Source organism: Lepisosteus oculatus, chromosome 6 (genome assembly GCF_040954835.1).
Source record: "Lepisosteus oculatus isolate fLepOcu1 chromosome 6, fLepOcu1.hap2, whole genome shotgun sequence".
Taxonomy (NCBI): domain Eukaryota; kingdom Metazoa; phylum Chordata; class Actinopteri; order Semionotiformes; family Lepisosteidae; genus Lepisosteus; species Lepisosteus oculatus.
The window spans coordinates 34,322,554-34,346,203 of record NC_090701.1 but is presented as its reverse complement, the minus strand read 5'-3'; the positions used below and the strand labels follow the sequence as shown (position 1 = coordinate 34,346,203).

The 23,650-nt window shown below is 37.0% G+C and overlaps 1 protein-coding gene across 2 annotated transcripts in view; it reads right to left on the bottom strand.

Annotated features, from left to right (window-relative positions):
- Positions 1-23,650, bottom strand: part of zbtb47b (zinc finger and BTB domain containing 47b) — a 75,470-nt gene that overhangs the window by 33,226 nt on the left and 18,594 nt on the right. The window contains exon 2 of one of the 2 annotated variants that reach the window (XM_015354268.2): positions 20,935-21,049. The exons of the other annotated variant lie outside the window; for it this stretch is intronic. Within the exon in view, the coding sequence (XP_015209754.1) occupies positions 20,935-20,943 (9 nt within the window). The 5' untranslated portion in view covers positions 20,944-21,049. The remainder of the gene's footprint in view (positions 1-20,934; positions 21,050-23,650) is intronic. 2 annotated transcript variants of the gene reach the window in all.

The following is a 23,650-nucleotide window of genomic DNA, read 5'->3' as shown; positions in this document are numbered from 1 at the left end:
AGTTTTTCTGTAAAGCAGGAAATGATTAGAAAACTTTGATATGTAATCTCTTTCATTCACGCATAGTGATTATCCGTCTGCATGGCTTTTGCATGTTGTAAATGATGACTATGCTCCCGTAGAAAGTGGTGTCAACCAGGAGAGGTACTATAATATAGTATTTTTTGTACGCTGATGAATCATTTTGTTCTTTCGATTTTTTGCTTTATGCAGACCTTGAGCTCAACGGTAGTGGTTTATGGTAATGAAGGGATTACAGCACTTGAATCTTTCAGGAGAATTACTTTTTGATTGAGCCTTTTTGAAATTACACCTTTTGTTAAAGCAATGTCAGTTATTCTCCCAAGTGCTTGTTTTCCCTCATTCTGTAATAAATAATGCATACAGAGGTTCCTGATTGAGCAGAGGGCTAGAGGTGGAGTTTTATTATGAAGGAACTGAATGACTTGGAACAGGGACTAATTTTGACATTTACATGCAGACAGGGAAACAGTGATGGAGATTAGATTTGCTATTATAATTCCAGATATTATGCATGCTTTGTTTAGTTGCCTTGGTTACAAAAAGTAATACCCATGGTTTATTCAGGCGACTCAGAATACATTCTCCTTTTTAATTGCAAAAACAGACTGCTGTTATTTCTCTGGTCATGTTTTCTGTCACAATTGGAGTGGGGATACAGAAAACAGACCTAAAGTCGACTGCCTTGTCTGATCATTTTACCCTGCTGCAACGTGCACCCTACTCTACCTTAAAGCATGGTTACTAGATACACAACTGGAGATATCGAGACGAGGAAAGTAAAATATTTACTGTGCATGTCTACAGCTGATCTAGAGGAGTGTTATTTCTGGTGAAAATCTGGAATTTCCAATTCATTAGACCACCCATCATATTCTAGCTACAGTATATCCTAGCTGCACTGTGATTATGTAACCACAGCTAAAACATCCCATTATTACATGTTGAAATCTAAACAAACAGTATGATCTCCTCATGGAACTTCTCATCAACTAGCAATGTATTTAGTCTTCTTTGTTACACTCATCATGGCACAGCACAGAGTACAGTACCTCTGCACAGAGTACAGAGTTCTGCAGGAGTCATTCCACAGCACCCCTTATTCCTAGTTTTGATGCTCCAGGAATAGAACCATACAGGCTGAAGCATTTCACACTGCCTGTGATATACGTGCGCTCATCCACTGCAGTATCCCAGCAACTTCCCAGGCTGCTTCTCTCAGGGGGCCTCCACAGAGAAATTCATTTCCATTCCACAAGTTATTGCATTAACAATAATAATTTTATAGCACAATCTGAAAAGATTGAAATCTGAAAGCTTTCCCATGGTTCAGAGTTCTAAACTAATATGACCTTGCTGCCAATAGCTGACCATGACAGAGTTTTAAAAAATGTAAGCAGCTTGTCATGTACATCACAGTGTGCATGGATTTCATCATGCCATAAAAAGTGGAGGCAGTAAATAATATAAATGCTAACATTAATCAGCAGGAGCACAAAGCTTTTTCCTTAAAATATTTTTACAATTCATGAAAGCTTTAATAGTAAGAAATGCTTTATTCTTTGTGTTAAAGTGTGAGGGGATGGGCTGAGAAGCTAATACATATTTTAAGGTGTACACCCCCAATACCTTTGAAACTAAATGGGCTCTGTGCCATTAGAAAGAGATAGAGTAAGGGCTCTAGGTAACAGTAGGAGTTACTATTGGGTCATCACACCAGCATAGGAGTGTGGTTTTTGAAAAGTATAATTGTCTTTCTGAAAGTGCTGAAATAGTGTGGAGAAAGTGAAGAAACGTTGTCTAAGATCAGTTGGCACAGGATATACCTGCCTTGCAAGATTATAATAACATAGGTTAACAGATAAGAGGAGACCATTTGGACGTCCCTATTCTTTTAGTATTCTTTTGATATGCCGAGCACACCTACAGTGTGCATCTAAAAAGCATACAGTGAATAAAGACAATCAGCTTAAACTACATGGCTATGTAGTAATAGCTGAAGTAGTCCTCTAGCTTTGATTCTATTTGTATAAAATATTATCTCCTCTCACTCTTATTTGTTCTAGACTAAAAAGATTTAGATCTTTTAATTTGCCTGTTGATGACAGACTTCAATTGTTGCCCTTCTTTAATCTCTCTGACATAATATTGTCATGACATTAATATTAAGATACGATAACCAAAACTGAACAAAGTATTCTTAATTAGGTGTTCTAGAACACTGTAAAGCTTGAGCATAACTTTCCTTGACTTCTCTAAATATTTTGGAAATCACTCCACTATATCTGTTTTTTCCCCCCTCACCCTTATTTGTATGCAATCTGTAAAAGTAACTGGTCGTGGAACTGCAACTCTAAATTTGTTGATTTAGGAATGATAAGAAAAAAACAATGGGCCAAAAATGGATGTCCTTCTGTACACCACTGCCTACATCTGCTCAACGACAGCTCATGCATCTTAAATGCAGTTTCCTATTCATCAATCAATTCTTTAACCATGTTCATGTGCATGTACTGTATTACCTTGAAGCTTTGAGCTGGAGAATTTCTTATGAGCATCTGTAGCAAAAAAACGTTTTGGAAATCTAAATATATCACGACATATACTCCAGTGATATGAACTTTCTCTGTTGCTTGCTCAAATATTTATATCATGTTAACTGAGCAAAAATATTTTATCGTAACAGACACTATAAATTGTTTTATCTTACATGGCTCTTGTCCCACCAATTCTATTAAATACCACTCACATACAAGGTGGCCAAAAGCATCTTTGACATTTTAACACCACAAGAAATGCATGCAAAATCTGCCAAGATGTCTGTGTGCACTGAATTAGCTTATAAGGATACAGCTATGATCTGCATCACATTTTATTTTACAAGTGAAAGGGTTATTTTGATATAATCACAAAAGTAGAACAGACTACTTACTGAGGGATAGTTTTCCACTTCTCTTCCTATACAGTAATAACAATATGATCTACTGTACATAGTACCTCTTAAAACCCAATAACAATTAGGCATGTGGATACACTGACAACTAATTAAGATGTTTTCATTTTACTTACCAATATAACTTTTAATGAAATTAATCATTTTGAGCAGGAAATGTATACTTTACCTAACAATGTATGCTTTTGAATATTGCCTTTATTATTATATGTTATTACAATTTGTCCAGTTGAATATTATAGTTCAGAAATCAATGTACTAAACTCAGTATATTCTGTTCTTGTTTATTCTTTTGGACTTTTGTTTTTGCATTACAGCTGCACTTTTCTAAGTACTTCTCTTAAGTATTTAAGGTCAGAGAAAGAATGGAAATATAATTTATTTAGATCACATTCAAAGTGTATCGAATCAAAGACAGAAAATACCTGGTTCTTTGGTTTGATAAATATAAGCTCTTAAAGTACACAGTTGTGTCACAAAGGAGGCTAAAGTCTTAAAGCTTTATTATTCCTTTTCTCTTGGTTAAAAAGAACACTTCAGATACTTTCCCCACAGATGAAAGAGGCTCCTGCTGTGTGATATACACAGTATGAACTTTGTAGAAATCTTTGAAGAAATCTGTTCTGGCCCATCATCAAGGTACTACATTTTCACTCTTAGTTACAATATGTGATGTGTATGTGACCAGCACAGAAATGCGATTAAATAATGTGTAGCACCAAAAAGAATAGTTACTAATAGAGTAAGAGTCTATTAAGAGTAAAAACCAATAATGCAAAAGTGAGAACTATTTAGAGCTAATATGAATTAAAACATTCTTGAAAATCACACATAATCAGTAATATGTAAAACAAATGTTTTTTCTAATATGTATTTTTTTTCAAAGGAGGCATCAGAAAGATGACCACAAGTCATTATCTGCTGTAAAATACTCCTTTATTTTTTTGATTACCAAAACTGGGCAGCATGTTGAAAACATAGCCGTCTTTTCAATTGTTTAATTTGGAATAACGGCAGTTCTATCACTGCTGTTGACTGAACTCTCATTGGCTTTGGAACAGCACATATTCTTTAACTGCAGAGTTTTTCAATGTCCTATTTCTTCCATGTAAGCCTCAGGGGAACAAAGTATTGACATGACCAACAGGAGAGCATATTTCTTAGTGTAGTTCATATACTGTGAAAATACCCCATGAATTATTCTGCATTCCATTTTGTACAGACTGCTAATACTCATTTCAATATATCCAGAGAATATGTACCTGTATACAGTATGTATACAATTCCTCTCCATAAAAAACGTATATAAGACATATTCTTACATGGTACATGCTGTACATGGTCCATATTACTGTAATTTTACTACACATCTATTTCATGTGGATTTCAGATTCAATCTCACCCTTGCTGTTTCAGCAACTCAACTAGAGCAGGTCAACAGAAGAATTCAGTACAAGCTCCAGTATGTCCATCCCTTGCCCTACCTATATTGCCTTTACACCTCATTGGCCCAAGCAAAGTGTATACATGAATCTGGGGAAGGGCATTTCAGGTTCCTATGCACTCATTTTCTATACATTTTGAAACATGTTAGAAATTCAAGTGGTATTATGGCACAGTAATTAGCACTGCTGCCTTGCAGCAATAGGTCCCTGGGTTCAATGCCTAGGCTTATATCTGTGTGGAGTTTGCATTCTTCCTGCATATGAAAAGGTTTTGGTTGGGTGTTGTTTTTGGGAAAACTGGCCCCATTGCAAATGTGTGCATGTTTGTGTCTGTGTGTAACCTGCAATAGACTGGCGTGCCATTAAAGGGGTATCCAGCCTTGTGTGTGTTGCTTGCAGGGATGGGTTCTGGCTCCTCCATGATCCTGAATAAATAATAATTTCCTACACATATAGCACATTTCTGGACACTCCACTCAAAGTGTTTCAAAGTTTATGGGGACTCCCCTCCACCACCAACAAGGCGCAGCACCTCACAGATGATGCAACAGCAGCCATAGTGCACCAGTACTCTCACCACGCACCAGCTATTAGTGGGGAGGAGAACAGAGTGATGAAGCCAATTCATAGATGGGGATTATTAGTAGACTATGATTTGTAAAGGCCAATGGGACATTCGGCCAGGACCCCGGGGTAACACCCCTACTCTTTTCAAGAAATACCCTGGGAATTTTAATGCCCATAGAGAATCAGGACCTCGGTTTTACATCTCATCTGAAGGACTGCGCCTTTTTACAGTATAGTGTCCCCCTCACTATACTGGGGCATTAGGACTCACATAGACCACAGGGTGAGCGCCCCCCTACTGGTCTCTCTAATACCTCTTCCAGCAGAAACCTTGGTGCAGGGTGATATTGATACTGGCTATATACATGTACTCTATATATACAGTACAGTATATATGAATTGGATTAAGTGGTGAGGACATGAATAGATGAATGTTAGAAAACAACAAAAATCAAAAAGAAACAGAAATCATATAGGGTTATTTTAAAAAAATGAAGTTATTATTATTAACAATTTACCTGGCAAACATTTATCTCCTTCCCAAACTGTCATACCTGGACCTTCCCCTTGACAATGATCAGTATAACATTCCGCATGTCTGCTCCACTCTCACATCAGGGTGGTCTACATAAAACCGTGATTCATTGCCAAAGACAACTTGGCTGCATTGCTGCCAAGACCGTTTGAGGTAACTCAGTCCAGCTTCCAAAACACCGTGCAAAGGCATTCTTCTCTGAAGATGAATGTCCTGGCCTCTGGCTGCAGTTTTCAGTGATTTTAATTAGAATTGATATCAAAAAGTTAAATCACCTCATCACCTGTGCAAAATCAACGCTGTCACTAGTAAAGTAATTATTGCTCATAGAATAGTTAAAGTCACAGGCAGGTATGAATGATTGATTAATCAAGAAAGTTCAATGTCCATAATATGTACTTTTCTAGATATATATATGTGTAAAGTGGTATGGTACTTTGGATACTCAATATATTAATTTCTGGAATAAAAGTATTCATTCATATAACATTTTTTTCACTTTTAAAAGTGTTTACTTTTACCCTTAGATTCATTTGTAGTGAACATTTTTTTTAGTGTACAACAACTTAAGAAAAATCGTGCTTTTTATTGTCCAATGAAAACTCAAACCATCACAAACAGCTAACATTTACAGAAATGAATATGAGCTCTGAATTTTCTGTTTCTATTGTTATATTGGAAATGTGTGAAGACATCACCTGAATGCCTAATAGTGATGATAAAGATCATTTTTATAATTGGATAGTTTTCTGCATGGTTTTAATGTGTGTGCTTGGAAATTTATATTGTATCAATTTATCATTGTTTTTAATTAAACTCAAACTGGGGCAAATTAAAGCTGCAACAGAGCTGCACAATACAACAAGAAATCATTAAGATAATAATCTATAAACTCTAATATAGTGGGTTTAAGTTTAAATTGTCAGGTGGAAATCCCAAGATTAAAAGATAGTTTACTTCATCTGAACCATAAAAATAATAATGTGTTTGTGACTTTTAGAAACTGAGCCAAACACTTTTGATTGGAGACACATCAGAATTGGGGAAAAAAAAAGTTCAAATCAAATAAACTACTTTCTGTTGTATATGTAAGACCTTCCATTCTTGGGCCGCAACAAAGAAAACTGGGATCAGAGTGTGACGAGGTAAGCAATGAATGCGACACCTCAATTTCTTTATTTATATTTCTGACAGAGCAATGCAACATGTTTACAAGCATTAAATACAAAATTAGGGCACAGATCACTAAAAGTCATGCATGTGATAATTGCACAAAAGAAGACCCCAGATGGGAACGAAGAGTTGGGAAACCTGCCAATATAGGGATCAACAAATTCACATTCAAATATTCTTCACAAATATTGAACTGTTCATTTTTCTTAGAGAACGTATAGTATATACAGTAGCACTCTTTTGATTGGGACAGTCAAACATCCAGTGCAAACGTTGAGTCTGCCATAAACAGTAACTCATGCCAATGGGTTACACTGTAAAGAGTTCTTGCTCTGTTTGCCCTAGGAGTCCTACCAATCATCTTGGCCAGCATATGCCATTAAGAGTGGCAAGCTGTAGGATTCAGAAGGAAATGCCTGCATTATTTCACTGGCATTTTTCCATAGTAACTGGACTCCTTCATGAAGGCATGTTATTCATACAGTACCATTTCATTTCTCTGGCACTTACTGTACTGCTGTGACCAATTTACTTGGTCGCGAGTCAAATGAAGCCCTGCTTCATTGGGCCACTGAATCATTAATACAAAAGCTTGTTATATCTGGGGGAAAAGACAGGACTTAATCATTCAATGAAGAAAAAAGGAAAAAAAAACAGGAAAAGAGTACCAAAGCCTTAGTTAATTTTATTTTTTAATTTTAATATCTTCAGATACAGATTCAGGTACAAGCTTACTGAATACAGATTATGATCAGTCTGTTGTGCTGTAAAGCTCCCACATATTAGAACGTATTTCAACCATTTTTTTTCATAATTTCATAATGTGATGTTTTACCAAATATTAACTTTGCTCCTTTGTTATCATACAAAAATAAAGCCTTTGTTTATTATTTCTGATCATTAAAACATACTTGAAGACTCTTACCTTTTATTTACCTCATTCTCAATAATGTTTTATGCTATTTACTGTTGCATCACATATGACCTCACAGTGACCTGAAGATAATGACCTCAATGAGCTACAGTGCTGGCTTAGAAACATTTCTAGCGCTCTCTTCAGAGCCTTAACTGAGTCACTTAAGACGGAAAAACTTCCACCTACTATCATATGAAAATTTAAAGAGAGTTTACTAAGAAAGCAGTGGCACCTCAAATCCAAGTGCTTTTCGTTTTTTACAGTTTACCAGTTTTGTCAGCATCCACCTATCACCAGGACTTTAAAAACTATGCCACAGAACTCGTTGAGCTGTCAGACCTGGGTGAGTTTTAGTCAGGCAGTGGCTCCTCAGTTCTTGGCGAAACAGTAGGTTCAGTCTGCCTAGTGCATGAGAGCTTGAAGTGGTGTCAGAGAGATGTGCCATTCCTCATAATAGTTCTAACCCTTCTGGAAGGCACCGTGGAGCTCAGAGCCTGTCAGTGACCAATGGCTCTGACAGATGGGCAAGGAGTGTGCTCACAGATTAGCATTCCCTACATGTGAAACATGGGAGGCACCAGTAAACTGAGAAGTACAGCATATTCTAGGGTAGATGATGACTAAAATACAGTGCGGCACAAGCAAAGTATACAACTGAACAGCAGAACAAACATCTGTGAAAATATCCAGTCAAAAACATCCTTTGAATGTAAATGCTAGAATTACTGCATTTTATCTCTGGTGATGTAGAAACAATGAACTTATAATTAAAGGCGGTGACACACATGTAATAATATATACTGTAAGGTTGTTATCTTATTTCTATCCATTTCTATCCATAGCCAGGGATAGAGACACCCTCACCCTGATCCATCTTTAGGATACTAGATTTAATTAAATTAAAGCATTATTTAATAGAAATTGTATGGGTACCGATATGAGATCTGTATATTTTTTTAACTCATGTAATTTTCTTACAAATTAAATAGCTAAGGGTTTTTTTAACTTACAACTATTCAGTACACTCACAAAAATTCCAATGTAGGAATCTAAGATACCAAATACACAAAAGACTTAAAAAATAGGCCAGATATGAAAAGTTCACAAAATTATCAACAGAAAACTGAAACTAGTGAACAGCTCAAAATTTTAGTTCAAAGCCTTAGGGACAAGACACCAAATTATGTAATTACTTCATCAAGGCTATGAAACACTTATTGAGAATCACACTTAAGTTTTACATCAACTTTTAATATACTTTATCACTGTTTCAGATGTTTCAGGACAGATTCCAAGAATCCAACAAGGACCTCTCAAATAATGCTAAAATAGAAAGCATACTATTTTAGAAAATATAAAATACAATAGGCTTAATTGCATCTACCCATAGCACATTTTAATTATAAATATCTCAACATTGTTTTGATTTATCAAGGGAGATGGAACTACACCCACTTTCCGGTTGCTGCTAGAGTTTCTATTCCTAGCTGCAAGGATATGTGAAACAAAAGAAAGTTATACAGGAAAATAAAAACAAAGCTTATGAAGACTATACTGTATATTGATATCAATTTATATGACTATGTACAGGAAGAAATTTTGAAACGAATGTTAGATTTTTAATTTACCATCAATTTGATCAATCTTATTGCAGCAAGGACTGCTGTGCCCAGAGCCTGTTCACACAAGCACACTTCTGAGAAACCTCATTTCACTTAGTCAACATGGCTGCGGGAGTCGGGATGACACTAGAGCATCCAAGCAAAACCACTGCAAACATGATGAGAACATGCAAACTACTGGAAGGGCCCTAATCCAAAAGTGAACCCAGCATACATGAAACACCATCTTGCAGACTGTCTCCATGACTCCAATACCTGGGAGCACGAGAGGTGTCCCATCATTCTCCCAGTGTGGTAAAGTAGTTGAAGCAGCAAACCAAGTACATTAGAGAACCTGGGCGATTCCAAATGTATCAGATATAAAAACTCACACTGTTAATTCTATATTCAAAGGAAAAAAATCAATACTTTTCTAAGTGTTACAAATGGAGAAGGATAGTTTAACCCCAAATGTCATCGTCCTTTGGTATATATACAGAAGCAAACACTCACATATGCCACAGCAACAGACCTTAGAAACCTGTTGCAAGAGGGTATGATTTCAACAGTCATACTTCATGAATGGGGCTTTCAAAACCTTTAAATGTTAAGATGACTGTACTTCGATCAGTCCAATGCCAAATAAAATGTTCTGGCAAAAGTGCCCACGCTTACAGTAATTCCTTGTGACTCCATATAAATAACGTCCATATACACAACTTTACATCCTTCAAGGCCATTCTGAGATTCAGCTGGAAGGCCATGAAAAAGCCACTTCAGCATGTTCACTGACAGGACTTATTCAGATGAAAGTCAAAGAGAATCAGTCTGGGTCTCTTGTGAATGTGCAATGGTAAGACCTTTCTAAGAGTTGACTCCAAGAGCAATAATCCCGAGACTGCAGCCAAACGGACCCTTTTTGAATGACACTGGCCAGCACAAAAGTAGGCATGGTGTCACAGAGAATCTTCATCACTTGGGTGGAAATTAATAAAGTTCATGGCGGCAGATGAAGGGATACATTGCTTATCTCAGATAAAATACCTGGGAGAATTCCCGATTAAGAAACTCTGTCCAAGTAGATTATGTGGTAAAAGCTATAGTATATAGAGTTTAGATACCAAATATACATATAAGAAAAATATCATTATTAATAACCGTGATAGGATTCAACCTGTTCAATTAAAAATGCTTACAGTTCCATACCTAGCAAACACATATTCAATTTATAAACTAAACTTTCATTTATATTTGAATGTTTTCTATAAGCAACCATAAAGTCCTTCTATAGAAAAGTCTGTAAACCAGTAAATGTCCTTACCCTCCCTCTGTAGGGAGACAAATGTTTATCACTGTTTAAGGAAAACAATTATAAAATTGCAAAGCAGTCATATTTATTCCAGACTTTTTTCCACCAGTGCAAAGGCAATCCCCGAGAAATGTAAAGATCTTTGGCAGACTGAGAAAATGTTTGTTTCTGGAACAATTATTTGGTATGTCACTTACACAAAGATTACTATCAAGGTGTGGTTTATCTCTTCAGAGTCCTGACGGGAGTTCATAAAGTTAACACTGCACTGAAAGTAAAACAGTTCATTTTTATGTGACAGACGACGAGGCCATGTTGTTGTTCTTGATTTTTAAGGATTTTTAAAAAATTAATGAAGTTACAGAATTAATCAGCTACCAATACCTAATTAATGACTGACTGGCCAAAGCCATAAACCACAAATCCAAAACCACTTCAAAGCCAAAGACGTGGCAACAAGGTGCTTGTTGACAGTTGCAAACCAACCCACATAGACAAGCAGCTTGCCAGGAAAGTTAAGCAAGAGATTCACAACAGATGATAACAGCCACAGCAGCTTCACCTATCCTGAACTGATTGCAGCGATTTCCACCCTCAAGGCAGGGAAAGCTCCAAGACCTGACCACCTGCATCCTGAACAGCTTATCGACCTCTCTGCACCTGTCTTAGAATGGCTATTAGCATTTTTCAACACCTGCCTATTACCAAACAAAATGCCTAAGATCTGGAGAACAGCAAAAGTAATCACTATTCTGAAACCAAACAAACCACTTGAGGACCCAAAAAGCTACCGGCCAATCAGCCTCCTCTGCATCACCTTCAAGCTTATGGAAAGGCTAATATACAACAGAATAAGCTCTATCGTACAACCAAATGAACAAGCAGGTTTCAGGACAAATAGATCAACGAACGACCGACCAGGTCTGCTGTATGGTTGATGATATCGAACAATGCTTCCAAGAAAAAAAGAAAGCGGGTGCTGTTCTTGTGGACTTAACAGCAGCTTATGACATGGTCTGGCATAAAGGACTCAAACTGCTTTGTATCATCCCAAACAAGAAAATAGTCCTCTTTATCCAAGAACTAGTCTCAAACAGATCATTTACCTTAACACTGGGCAACAATTCCTCCAGGAAATTTTACCTTAAGAATGGCGTCCCGCAAGACTCGGTGCTGGAGCCAATGCTGTTTAACATCTACGCAGCTGACCCGCCATGTACAACTGCTAAAAAGTACATATACGCAGATGACATTGCTATTATGCATTGCTCCACAGACATCAAAGTAATAGAAACTACACTATCGACTGACCTGAAAAAAGCTGAACTGCTACTTCAAAGACTGGAGGTTAAAACTTAGCATCACCAAGACAGTGAGCAGCATTTTCAACCTCGCCAATCGCCTTGCTAACATAACAATCAATGTCAAGTGCGAAGACAAAACCATTCCATTTGAGAAAAGCCCGAAATATCTAGGAGTTGTCCTTGACCGCTCACTGACCTTCAAGCAACATCCAAGCAAGGAACGACCTCCTGGGAAGACTAGCTGGCACTAGCTGGGGTACAAATTTCACCGTCTTAGAGTGCTTTCTCTAGCCTTCTCGGTAGCCGAGTACTGCTCTCCTGCCTGGCACAACAGCACCCACACAAAGAAGGCAGACACAGCCCTGAACAACAGTATGCGCATTATCACCGGGTGCATTAGACCTACGCCCACTGAACTGCTTCCGATTCTCAGTGGCATCTCTCCACCAAATATTCGCAGAGAAGCAAGTTGCATCAACCTTGCACTGAAAGCCTCGGATGACCCCAATCACCTGCTGCACAATGCCATCTGCCACCGGAACGCCACGATCCTCCGACTAGAAAACCGGCATTCACCTTCTAACACAATGAGGCGCCTTATGAAAGAAGCAAACAATGACAATGGCACCAACTGGGCTAACATAAAGATGCATGGAATAACAACCACAGACTGAAACAGTTTATCGACAAAGTATCTAACAAACCCGCTGGAAATGACCTACCCAGACAAGCCTGGGTCAAGCTGAACCGATTAAGAACCGGACATGGGCGTTTCCGGGCCACCCTACACAAGTGGGATCTCACTGATGACCCAATTTGCTAATGCAAGCGACGGCAAGGAGCAGACAGCTGACCACATTCTATACTCCTGCCCTCGCTTCAGGTGCCCCGGCAACTTCACCGATTTGGATGATGCCAGCCGCGACTGGCTGAGGCACTTTACAGTGACAATATAACTATGTAACTTCTGCATGTTAAGCTCATAAGAATAATAATCCTAATTCATTTTCTAATTTGGCTATATAATTATGGAGAAATGTGTGGCCATCTAAAATATAATTTGAGGAAAATAGATGTTATTTTTGGTAGGAGATATCCATCTAACTGAATGCATCATGTGAAAGTGAATGAGTCAATACAGAAAGGAAGACAGATGGGGAACAGTACTTTACATAGGCTGTGGTGTAAGAATGTATATTGTACAGTATATTGTTGTATACAGTATACATATATGCCCAGTGAAAACAAGTGACTACTGTATATAATTTGAAGACTGCTGGATTTTAACATTTTAGAGAATTTGTTTCCTCAGCAACTGACACCTGCAAGCTCCTTAAGGTTGACAAATTGCAAGGTGAAAACCTGAATGCAGGTTAATTCATTAGGAGATTTTCACTTGTCAGTTTAAAACCTGAACAGTACAGAATTAACATTGTCGGTACATCCAAAGGAGACAAGAGTCACTTAAGAAAATACCAAACTTAAATGCCTTGGCTCAAATTATTGGTCGGTTGTTTAAATTCTCTCAAGCTTCCCACCAACAGAAAAGGCTGACTTGCCAAGGCTGTAAGAAAACTGTATTTCAGATGGAGGGAAAAAATGCCTGGAAGGCCATTCTGCAAGGAACACACAACAGTTCTAACACAGAGATCTGCACTCTCTCTTGCTCTGCCTCCCTCTCTTGTTTAGTTACCAGCGATTTCCACCCTCAAGGCAGGGAAAGCTCCAAGACCTGACCACCAGCATCCTGAACAGCTTATCCACCTCCCTGCACCTGTCTTAGTATGGCTATTAGCATTTATCAACACCTGCCTATTACTAAACAAAATGCCTAAGATCTGGAGAACAGCAAAAGTAATCGCTATTCTGAAACCAAACAAACCACTTGAGGACCCAAAAAGCTACCGGCCAATCAGCCTCCTCTGCATCACCTTCAAGCTTATGGAAAGGCTAATATACAACAGAATAAGCTCTGTTATTAATGAAGCTCAACAATATTAATGAAAATATTCTGCATTCCTAAGCTTCTGCATACCTAATGATTTTACTTAATTTCATAAAGTGAATTCCCAATGTACTAGCATGCACATATAATAACACTATTTGAGTATTTCCAAGTAGATATACATTATTCTACTGTTTCTTTAGACCATGCCTACCTTAATTCTTCAGATAGGTTGTTCCTTTAAGAAAAATATATCAGAAATTTAAACAAAGTGGATCTGGATCTTCAAACCTCACTGAAACCACCTACTGAAATGAGCTACTTTGAATAAATGCCTATAAACACATGCTCTGACATTAACAAATTACACCAATTATAGTTCCATGCAGACTTCGATGCATTTAGTAAAAATACTAAAAATACAGCAGGACTGCTATTCTATTAAATTGACATGTATGTGAAAAAATAATGAAAACACAGCAGTCCAGGTTTTGCTGTATATCAATAGCTGTGTAAGTACACTTACACAACTATTTACATTATTAGCAGATTTGTTGATTCACTGCAATGCATTGCTCAAGTCACCTGATTCCAGAATATCAGATGATCAGGTTTTGTTATTTGACTTGAGCTAAAATTACCAGAAAGAGTTGATTAGGAATCTGCATAAATAGCTGTTCAAAAGACATGATTTTCAATGCAAGAACAGTTACAGATACAATCATGCCTTGATTGAGTAATGAAGATCACCCATTTGTGAGAGAAGCTAACCTGGAAAAAAAAAGAATCTGCTACAACAATTAGCACAATAGCCAAAAGAAACGGCTCTGTGATAGATGAGCTTTGTTCTGTTTGGCAGGGGGATCACCACACTAGTCTAGGAATCTCATACTTGCCTGACCCACCTGTATAATAATTTATAATGGTTTCTGCACTCCGGTACCTACAATGCAAGATATTCTGTGAATAAATAATAAGAGTCTTATGTTTTAGGTTGTACTACAGTTCACCACATGGAAAATAAACAATCTGTATTCATGGAAACATTCAGGGGTTAAAGTCTGGCTTTTAAAAGATGAAATAAGCATAGTCCGATACCTACAGAGCATTTGTATTGGATAATTTTAGCCTTGTTATCCATACCAATACCATTACTTCTTTCAAGATGCTGGATTAGATCCTTGGACCAATTAGCCGCAAGCTCTTGTATGTAACTCAACTTATATTTGTAAACACATTTTCAGTGCTGAAACTCATCACAGAAACAGTGGAGTGTTAGAAAACAGTCTTGGATTCCTATCAAACAACCAAAACCATCCAACCATTTTCTAAGTGCTTCATCTAATTCATGGTCATAACTGAGCTGGACCTTACCCTGGCAAGCAACAGGCAGGAATCCAGTCCATCATAGGGCACACACAGACACGAATACACTCACATCAGGGCCTATTTTCCCAGATAACCTACCAGCATGTCTTTGGACCGTGCGAGGAAACCAGAAACCCTGTGTTCACAAGAAACCCATGTGAACACAGGGTGAACATACAAACTTGATGCAAACAGCACCTCAGGTCCAATATTGAACCCAGGGCTCCAGCACTGTGATGTAGCAATGCTAACCACTGCACCACCGTGGCCCCCAAAAACCAAAACCACTTCACACATTACGACAATACTTTGAAGATAACACACTTGTAGACTTCAGTAGATTTCTATTATTAGTAGATTTTCTATCATTGAAAATTTAAATTGTTTGAAACAAAAAGAATCAACCAAAAAGTGAAAATGAAATCATTACCCAAGTGAGCAATTTCACTGGGCACAGGAGTGAAATGCTCTGATCACTACAACACCAAGCTGCAACACAAAAGTTTGTCAGCAAAGTGTGAAGTTGTTTTCAGAATGTTATATACCATGCTCAATAACATACTAGCTGTCGTATAAAAGCAATTTTTAAAATAATATTTTAATGTCAAACTTAAAAATATTGAAAACAAAGAACATCAACTATATTCAGAAGCTTGCTTTCAACTAAGTGACAAAGCACATTGAATCACAGAACCTTTAACCTACTTATGTAGCCAGTAGCTCAGATATCTACTTATCATATTGTCTTTATGATATAGAATACCCTCCCTTCACTGTCAGCTAGCTTTTCTTGTTGAGGATCATGCCACCTAAAATAAACTACCATCTCTAAAGTTAGTTTCAACACTAGTAGGGGTTTGAATTACAAAGATTACTCTGAATTACAAACCGTACTGTATATCCTGGTATACAGCCTCATCCCACCACAAATAATGTGCTCGGCAAAAAAAAATTAGAACTGCAAGCAGCAAGTTTAAATATGTGCTGTACCCAAAATGCATGTCTGCACAACGTATAAATTCTAAGGAAAAGGAACTCACTAGGGTCTCTTCCCCCACATAACATCACTACAAACAGCTGTGAAAGTGCAGCTTCAGCTTGCTCCCAGTAATAGGATGTGGGCCTCATGCAAAAAGTATGTTATAGTGTCCTTTCCACACAGTTCTACATCATTGTGAAAATAATGTCCATATAAAGTCTCCCTCAAAGGATGAAAGATTCCTGCTGGCTAATAAATTGTGTCTTTTTGGCTATTCTCCACCAAACATACTGTGCCTGGGATTTATGAGACTGATCGGTAACCTCCCAAATTTCAGCACTACAGGTACACCGCAATAAGAGGAGCAGAGTGGAAACATACATTCAGAACACAACTGTATTAATTTAGAAACACCATACTACACATGCAGCATTTATATGGTTGAACCACTGCTGACCAAAGAAAATGTCCATGAAAACTAAGCAGCTGATACAGCAGTTCAAAAGAGGGGAGCAAATAATTGATATACAAGGGGAGCAAATAATTGATATACAAACACTAAAGTGTAACAAAGTGCATGGGTAGAAATGGAGTGCACTTAGACATTAATGACAAGTTGAAATCAACCTCCACATTAATAGCTGTCCAGTGAGGGCAGCAGAGATTTATTATCTAAGCATTGCCTTCCAAATGTATCCTTAACACTGATGAAACAGGAACAATAAACATTAAATAAAGATACAGTCTTATGCTTAAAAAAATATAAAAATGTTATACACTACTCTGATTAGCATTGCATAGACAAAAGTCATTTGCCTTCAGTTCAGAAAACATAAGAATCACATTTACTCACACCCCTGTAGTTAGTATTTTGTAATTTTTTCCCTAGCTTGGATAACATTAACCAGACATCTCATGTACTGTATTGTGCTATGAGGTTCTGGCACTTCTGAGGATAAATTTATGAACATTCCTACTGCATGTGTAGAATTTTTCTATCCTCTTTTTGTTTCCATTAGTGTATGGCTATCTTAAACAGAATCAGAAACATTCAGTTATATTAAGGTATGGAGATGGCCAGCTGAAATTTTAACAATAAATTTGTTGAGTTGAATTATACTTTGGATTGCTGTCATTCTGCAATTTACCTTTCATACCAAACCCGAGTGTCTGGACTGTACCAGGTTTTTTACCATATTGTGCTGCATCTGCTTGAGCTCACAATTTATCCTGTTTTGTCAAAAGATCCAGGACATTTAGACACCAAAAAAAAACAAAAATAATACACCCGCCACATTTCACAGTGAATTTCACAATGGGCATCTGTATTTCTTCCGATACGAATTGAAGTTTTTTATACAAAGTTTTTCTTCCGAACATAATACTGAAGAACGTCCAAAACTCACAATTTTCATTTGATCTGACTATAGAACAGTGTTTCAACTGTCAGTCAATTGACATTAGGCAATTCTGAGTATAATCTTTTTGTGGCTGACCCTCAGAAGCAGCTCATTACTTGCACCCCATGAAAACTACATTAGTGTAAGAATCTATGAATTGTAGGTCATTTCATAACAATATGTATCCTGAAGATGCCAGTGGCCTGTAGATCCCTGAAAATGCAGATACTGTACAGGCGTGAATAAATGTGACCCTCTTCTTTTCTGGTATTTGATTATTCAAAATATAAATTGTCACTTGGTGCAATTCTATTATGATTATAGTGTAACATTATTAGATGTTTTTCAAGGGAGACATTATTCAATTCATTACTTGTTCCATGATGGTTTTTTCCTACTTCATCACATGAAGAAAAAACTAGAGGTCGCTGTACATAAAAATAATGCAGGGACGTGCAGTGTGCACCTTTTTCTTTTTAAAATCATCTCACCATACAGTAGATGCTGTTGGAATGCAAAGACAGTATACAGAAGGACAGCACAAAATGCAAAATAAACTACTGATCATAGTGATGCTGACCCATGAACCACAAATCACAGCTCTCGGTCAGATTGTCACCTGAAAATGTGCACATTGGAGCAGCCTGTCATTAAGTCTGGAGGACAAAACCCCTCGGGACTCCACTATGTACTAGTGGTGCCCTTTCTTCACACAGAGATTTTCAGAAGAAAACCCCAAACTATTCCTCTCTCATTTGTTCAGATTAACTCTTCCATCTTCAGTCACAGGAAGTCTGGAACAGGAGAATTCAACAACTCAATTTCTTTCAATGATATGAAATACAGCCTAGACAGAGGACACCTGGCACACTTTGTTCGACTTAACCCTTTATGGACAGTCTTCCAACTTCACTTTCATCAGTTCTAAATTACCTTCCATAATGAGACACTGAAGCCAGATAAACTAAATACCAGCATATTCTGTTTGAGTGACATTGAGCAGCAAATCATTCTGTATCTTTCTTTCACTAATCACCCTTCTACCACATGGACTGTACACCTATCCACTAATGCACAGGATCCTGCAGGACTTCCCCTGTGCACTTCAGACTCTTATTTTCTTCCGAGTGCTCACTCTCTTCCTTTCCTGCAGGAACCTAAACACAGATTAGCTGCCCTTTTCCTTTTATCTGAGCATAAACACCAGTTTTCTAATCCAAAGGAGTGGCCAGTCACTCACAGAGTCGATTTGTTTTCCTCATTTGGAATCCCAGTACCACTGGATGCTAATTAACTATTTAAACCAGGTGTGTCTCATTTACAGTCATACAGGTGGTTTTCAAATAAAGAGCACTCTTTCGTCCTCACACTGATAAGTCTGAGCTAAAATGATCTTATTTCTATTAAAGCAAACACTGCTACAAACAGTTGATGAATGAAATGCCTTACTTTTTCATTAAGGTCCAGACTTTTTTGCAAACAAAGCAGTTGTTTCATAAAGTAATGCAATCACTGTTTTTCTTAATTGACTTAATTTTAAAATGACATTCTCCCTACAGTATGTTTGTGCTGTTAAATTGTTAACAGGGTTATTATTCTCATTTTAGATTAAATAGGTCAATTAAATGCCCTATCCAGCCCTCCTTCACAAAAAGTGAAGCCAGTTTGCATTATTAAATATGAGCCTAAGTTAAATTAGATTTTATATTTGTCTTTTTAGCAAACTGCTCATCTTTATTAATATCTTACTTGCTTTGCCAGTAGTACCTTATTAAAACGTGTGTTATTTTAGTAAACCATTTGAATCAAAAGCATAATAGTTTATTTCCTAACAATGAATTTTTGGATACCAACATTTTTCACAATTATTTTTAAATGCATTACTTGCTACTTGCAATGTCTTAATTTACTGAAGTCAACTTATGTTTTAGAATTGGATATTCTCTTTGTTCCAGCTGCAGTCCAAGATCTGAAACAACCTTTTGACATTTAAAAAATGAAATTCCTAAACTGAAAATGGTCTAGGGAAATCAGCCTTTTTAATAACTAATACCTATAGAGCATAGTTCCAGTTCATAGAAGGTGCATTCACTATATTACACCTTACATCCTAAGAAAAAAAGAAAACACAAATCATTGAAGAGTCTCCAATCATTCCTGTGGTACAATTCTTGACTGTACAGTTACTTTAATTAGAAATGTAATCTACCCTACAAACATTTTGTAATACTTTCAATAAACAACCAAGAGCATTATATAGTACTGTACATAAATAATACATGCAGTACATACCCCTGACAACACTTGCTAAAAAGCCCATTACAGATTCCATATACACACAGGACTGACTTTTTTGTACCTATGCAGAACATTACACCCAGGGCCATCTGACAAGTTTGTTCCTGTGTCAGATGCTTGTCAATAGACTATCAATGGTATCCACAGCGTCTTCATGTTGTCAATAACAGTGTCAATTGCAAAAAGGAACACATATGTTTTCTGGTTGTAATTCTCAAGTGGTAGGCTGCATGACTGTAAAGATTAGATGTAAAGCCTACAGGAGCCTTGTTTGATGAATATGAGCATTTTAAAATTCCAAATGTCAATTCTCATTTGAAATGAAACTTCAAACTCAAAATGGACCTGTGGGGATGATTGCTTTGGTAACCAGTCTTTTGTTTTATCTTGCATCAAATGCTATGATGAAACCCCACTGCTTAACTTTTCACATAGGTAATTTACTGGGCTTTAAGCAATGATATTCACATATAAAATAAAAAAACCCTTTGAAAACCCTTAGCCTTCAAAGCAAACACCCAGCGTTACGTTTATTCTGCAAGACTCACACAGGCTAAAGATCCTCTTTATTGGAAAAAAATAAAAAAATAAAATGTATATCCTGCTATAAGCAGTGTCAGAAAGACTGTCAGATTCACTCTCAAGAGTCACGGCTGTCAGTGCAGGAACAGAAGGGATGTTTTATAACTGCTAAAAGTACCCTGTTGAAACAGGCACATTTTTAAACCACCTTAAAGCAAAAACATGCAAAAGAGGCAGAAACAAGGAAACAGAGACACAGATGATGACATTCATATCTTAGGTGGCCCTAGGTTTTTGTAGGTGTGCAACTTCTTTATCTTTAATCATTTTAAGAGGCTTTTTTCTTTTGATTCAGCACAATTCTTTCACAAATAGGTTACAGCTGTAAAGTACTCTTCTGCTTAAATAAATACAATTAATTTAGCCGAACCTGAACATCAAAATTTTCTCACTGATATATTAAAAAAATTAAAATTATGTATTACAAGTACTAATGTACAACATCGAAAGGAAATCTTGTTTAGAGGGGTAGAAGAGTTATAGTGCCAAGTTATAGTGGGTTCCTTTCATATGAAATATTGAACTCTGTATCACTCACCTGTCCCATAGATTAAGTAAAGCTGGAGGTGCATCATGTGTTAAGCGGAGTTCTAACTGGCAAGGGACTCTCTTGTCCAGCAAAGAAAGCATGGTCGATTCTTCATTGGCATGGACTGCGAGATAAAATCCACAGAAATGAACGTTTAAAAATTGTTTAAGCTTTTTTTACAGGGGGTCTTATAAGGCCCTTTATGGAATTATTTTTTTTAAATGTTTGTCATTACCCATAGAGGGCATACCAGTCACTCTGACAAGAACATTTTTATCTTGATTTCAGAATACTTGTCTTCAGCGTATAAAATGAAAAAAATGTCAGTTTTTATGCTCTAGGTCTCACAACCTAGATATTTACTGTGATTTACAAGTTCATCTCATACAAATGTATGAAGAATGAAATCTACTGGACTTAGTTTTGAAAGAAGCTATATTAAAAGGTCAATAAGACTTCTTCATCTATATGTTAATCCATCTGAGTGACTGTCTTTTATGGAATAAAGATGCAGCCTTTCTTAATATATGCAAATGCATTCATTCAGCTCATTTCTCATGGTTTAAGACACTGAATTTCTATGTAATTTGACATGTGAAGCACTTTCCATAATTTGAAAGCAAGCTGAATGACAACTACTTCCTTGAAGCAAGAAATGTAAAAAACTCAGTTTAGATATGTTTAAATTAACAGCTTAAGTATTAAAATAATATACAATTTTGTTCCAGTACGTAGGCCTAATGCCATTTAACGCCATATATAACACTGTGTTGAGTGGCAGCAATCTGTACATAAAGGAAAGTTGAAGGACGGGAGATTAGACTTGAAAAAAGGCTCTAGTTCCTCAGTTCTGTAAAATATTGCTGTTAGGTTCTCTATTCTTAAGCTTAAATTTCATAAGAATCTTATTCTTACAGTGCCGAGAAAAAGTGTGTGAACCCCAAAGGTAAATATTAAAATTTCTTCCATGATAGCTTTCATGAATCAAAACCTGTCGTAGGGGATGTTAAAAACTAAGTGAACCCTAATTTAATTAGCTCAAAGAAGGGAATCATTAGAATCTGGTTATTAAATAACTAAGTAGATCTTGACGGCTGAGTTTACAAGGCCCCCACCCTATATAAAAATCTCCACCCTACAGAAACGTTGCGAGTTCAGTTTTTACTATATACAGAAGGTGTGTGGAAGTAAGTTATGCCATGATCTAAGGAAAGCTGAGGACCTCAGAAAAAGTGTTATTGATGCTCAATGTCCAGATGCTCAATCAATCTACTTCTCAGGATTTGTGGCTTCATCAATCCATTAATCCATTGTCAGTCACAGCACACAAAGGGAGAAAGTTCAAGACCACAGTTACTCTACTAAGGAGCGGGCGTTTTACCAAAAGCTCTCCAAGAACAAATCAAAAAATCATTAGGAAGTTCCAATGAACCCCAGGGTAATATTGAAGGAATGGTAGGCCACTTTTGCTGTGGCTAATGTGACTGCTCATGACTCAACTATTAGAAAACAACTGAACACTGAAAAAAACACTGCTCAGCATATGAAGTTCACCGAAGAGCACACAGACAATCCACAAGGCTTCTGGAACAATGATGTCTGGAGAAACAAGTCAAAGGTACTATAGAATGCTTTGGCCTCAATGAGAAACATTTTCTTTGGCAAAAACCAAACACTGGTTTTGAACAGAATAACCCCACTCCAGTTGCCAAGCATGCTGGTGGGATTTTGATGGTTTGGAGCTGTTTTGCTGCCTCTTGACCTGGTCAGCTTGTCGTCATCACTGACACTGACACAACCACAAACTCTGTATTGTATTAGAAGTTTCCAGAGGAGAATGTCTGTCAGGTCATTCCATCCATGACCTGAAGCTGAACCAAAAGTGGGTCTTGCAGGAAAACAATGTTCCTAAACATACTGGCAGATTAAACAAAAGAACAGCTGTAGAAGAAGAAACTGTGTTTCACAATGGCCTAGTCAAAGTCCAGCCCTAAACACCATCGTCATGTTACAGTAAGGACAGCTCGCTTCAGGTCCTGCAAGGCAGCTGTCAATGGTCAAAGTTGAAGGAGTTCTGTGAGGAGGAATGGGCCACAATTCCCTAAAACAACAAACATTTAGCTGCAGTCATTGCTACTCAGTTACTGAATCTAACTGTAACTGAGTATTCATATTTTTTCTAATATGGATACTATGCGTTTCATTATATGAGTATAGATAAATGTTGAAAGAGTATCATGTTTTGTGTAATTTGTTTTTCAGATAAACTTTATCTATTATTAGGACATGAGTTAAAATCCAATAACATTTTAGGTCTGAAATATGTGAAAATACTAAGGGCTTCATAAAACTCTTTTCACGACTCTGTACATGTAAGATAAATTAAGAAAAACAGCTTAATATACAACTTGCCTACAAAAAAAATTAACTCAGGTAACTCGGGTCAATATTTGAGTTTATTCAAGCTCAGGTGATGAATATGCATGACAAGTTTCAAGGATAAGAAGCTGTTATTGGACGAGTAAGATTATGTTAATGCATGGAATAAACATGAGTGCAGTTATGCAAATGTATATTTCTAATTTCAACAATGTTACGATACAGTATAATTTTTAACCCATCCTTCTCCTGATTCAATGTATATACCAAATCTTAGCCATGGAATAGTTCTCAAATTGAATGCTTTCAAATATTTAGCATTTTTAAGTACATCATGATAAATGTA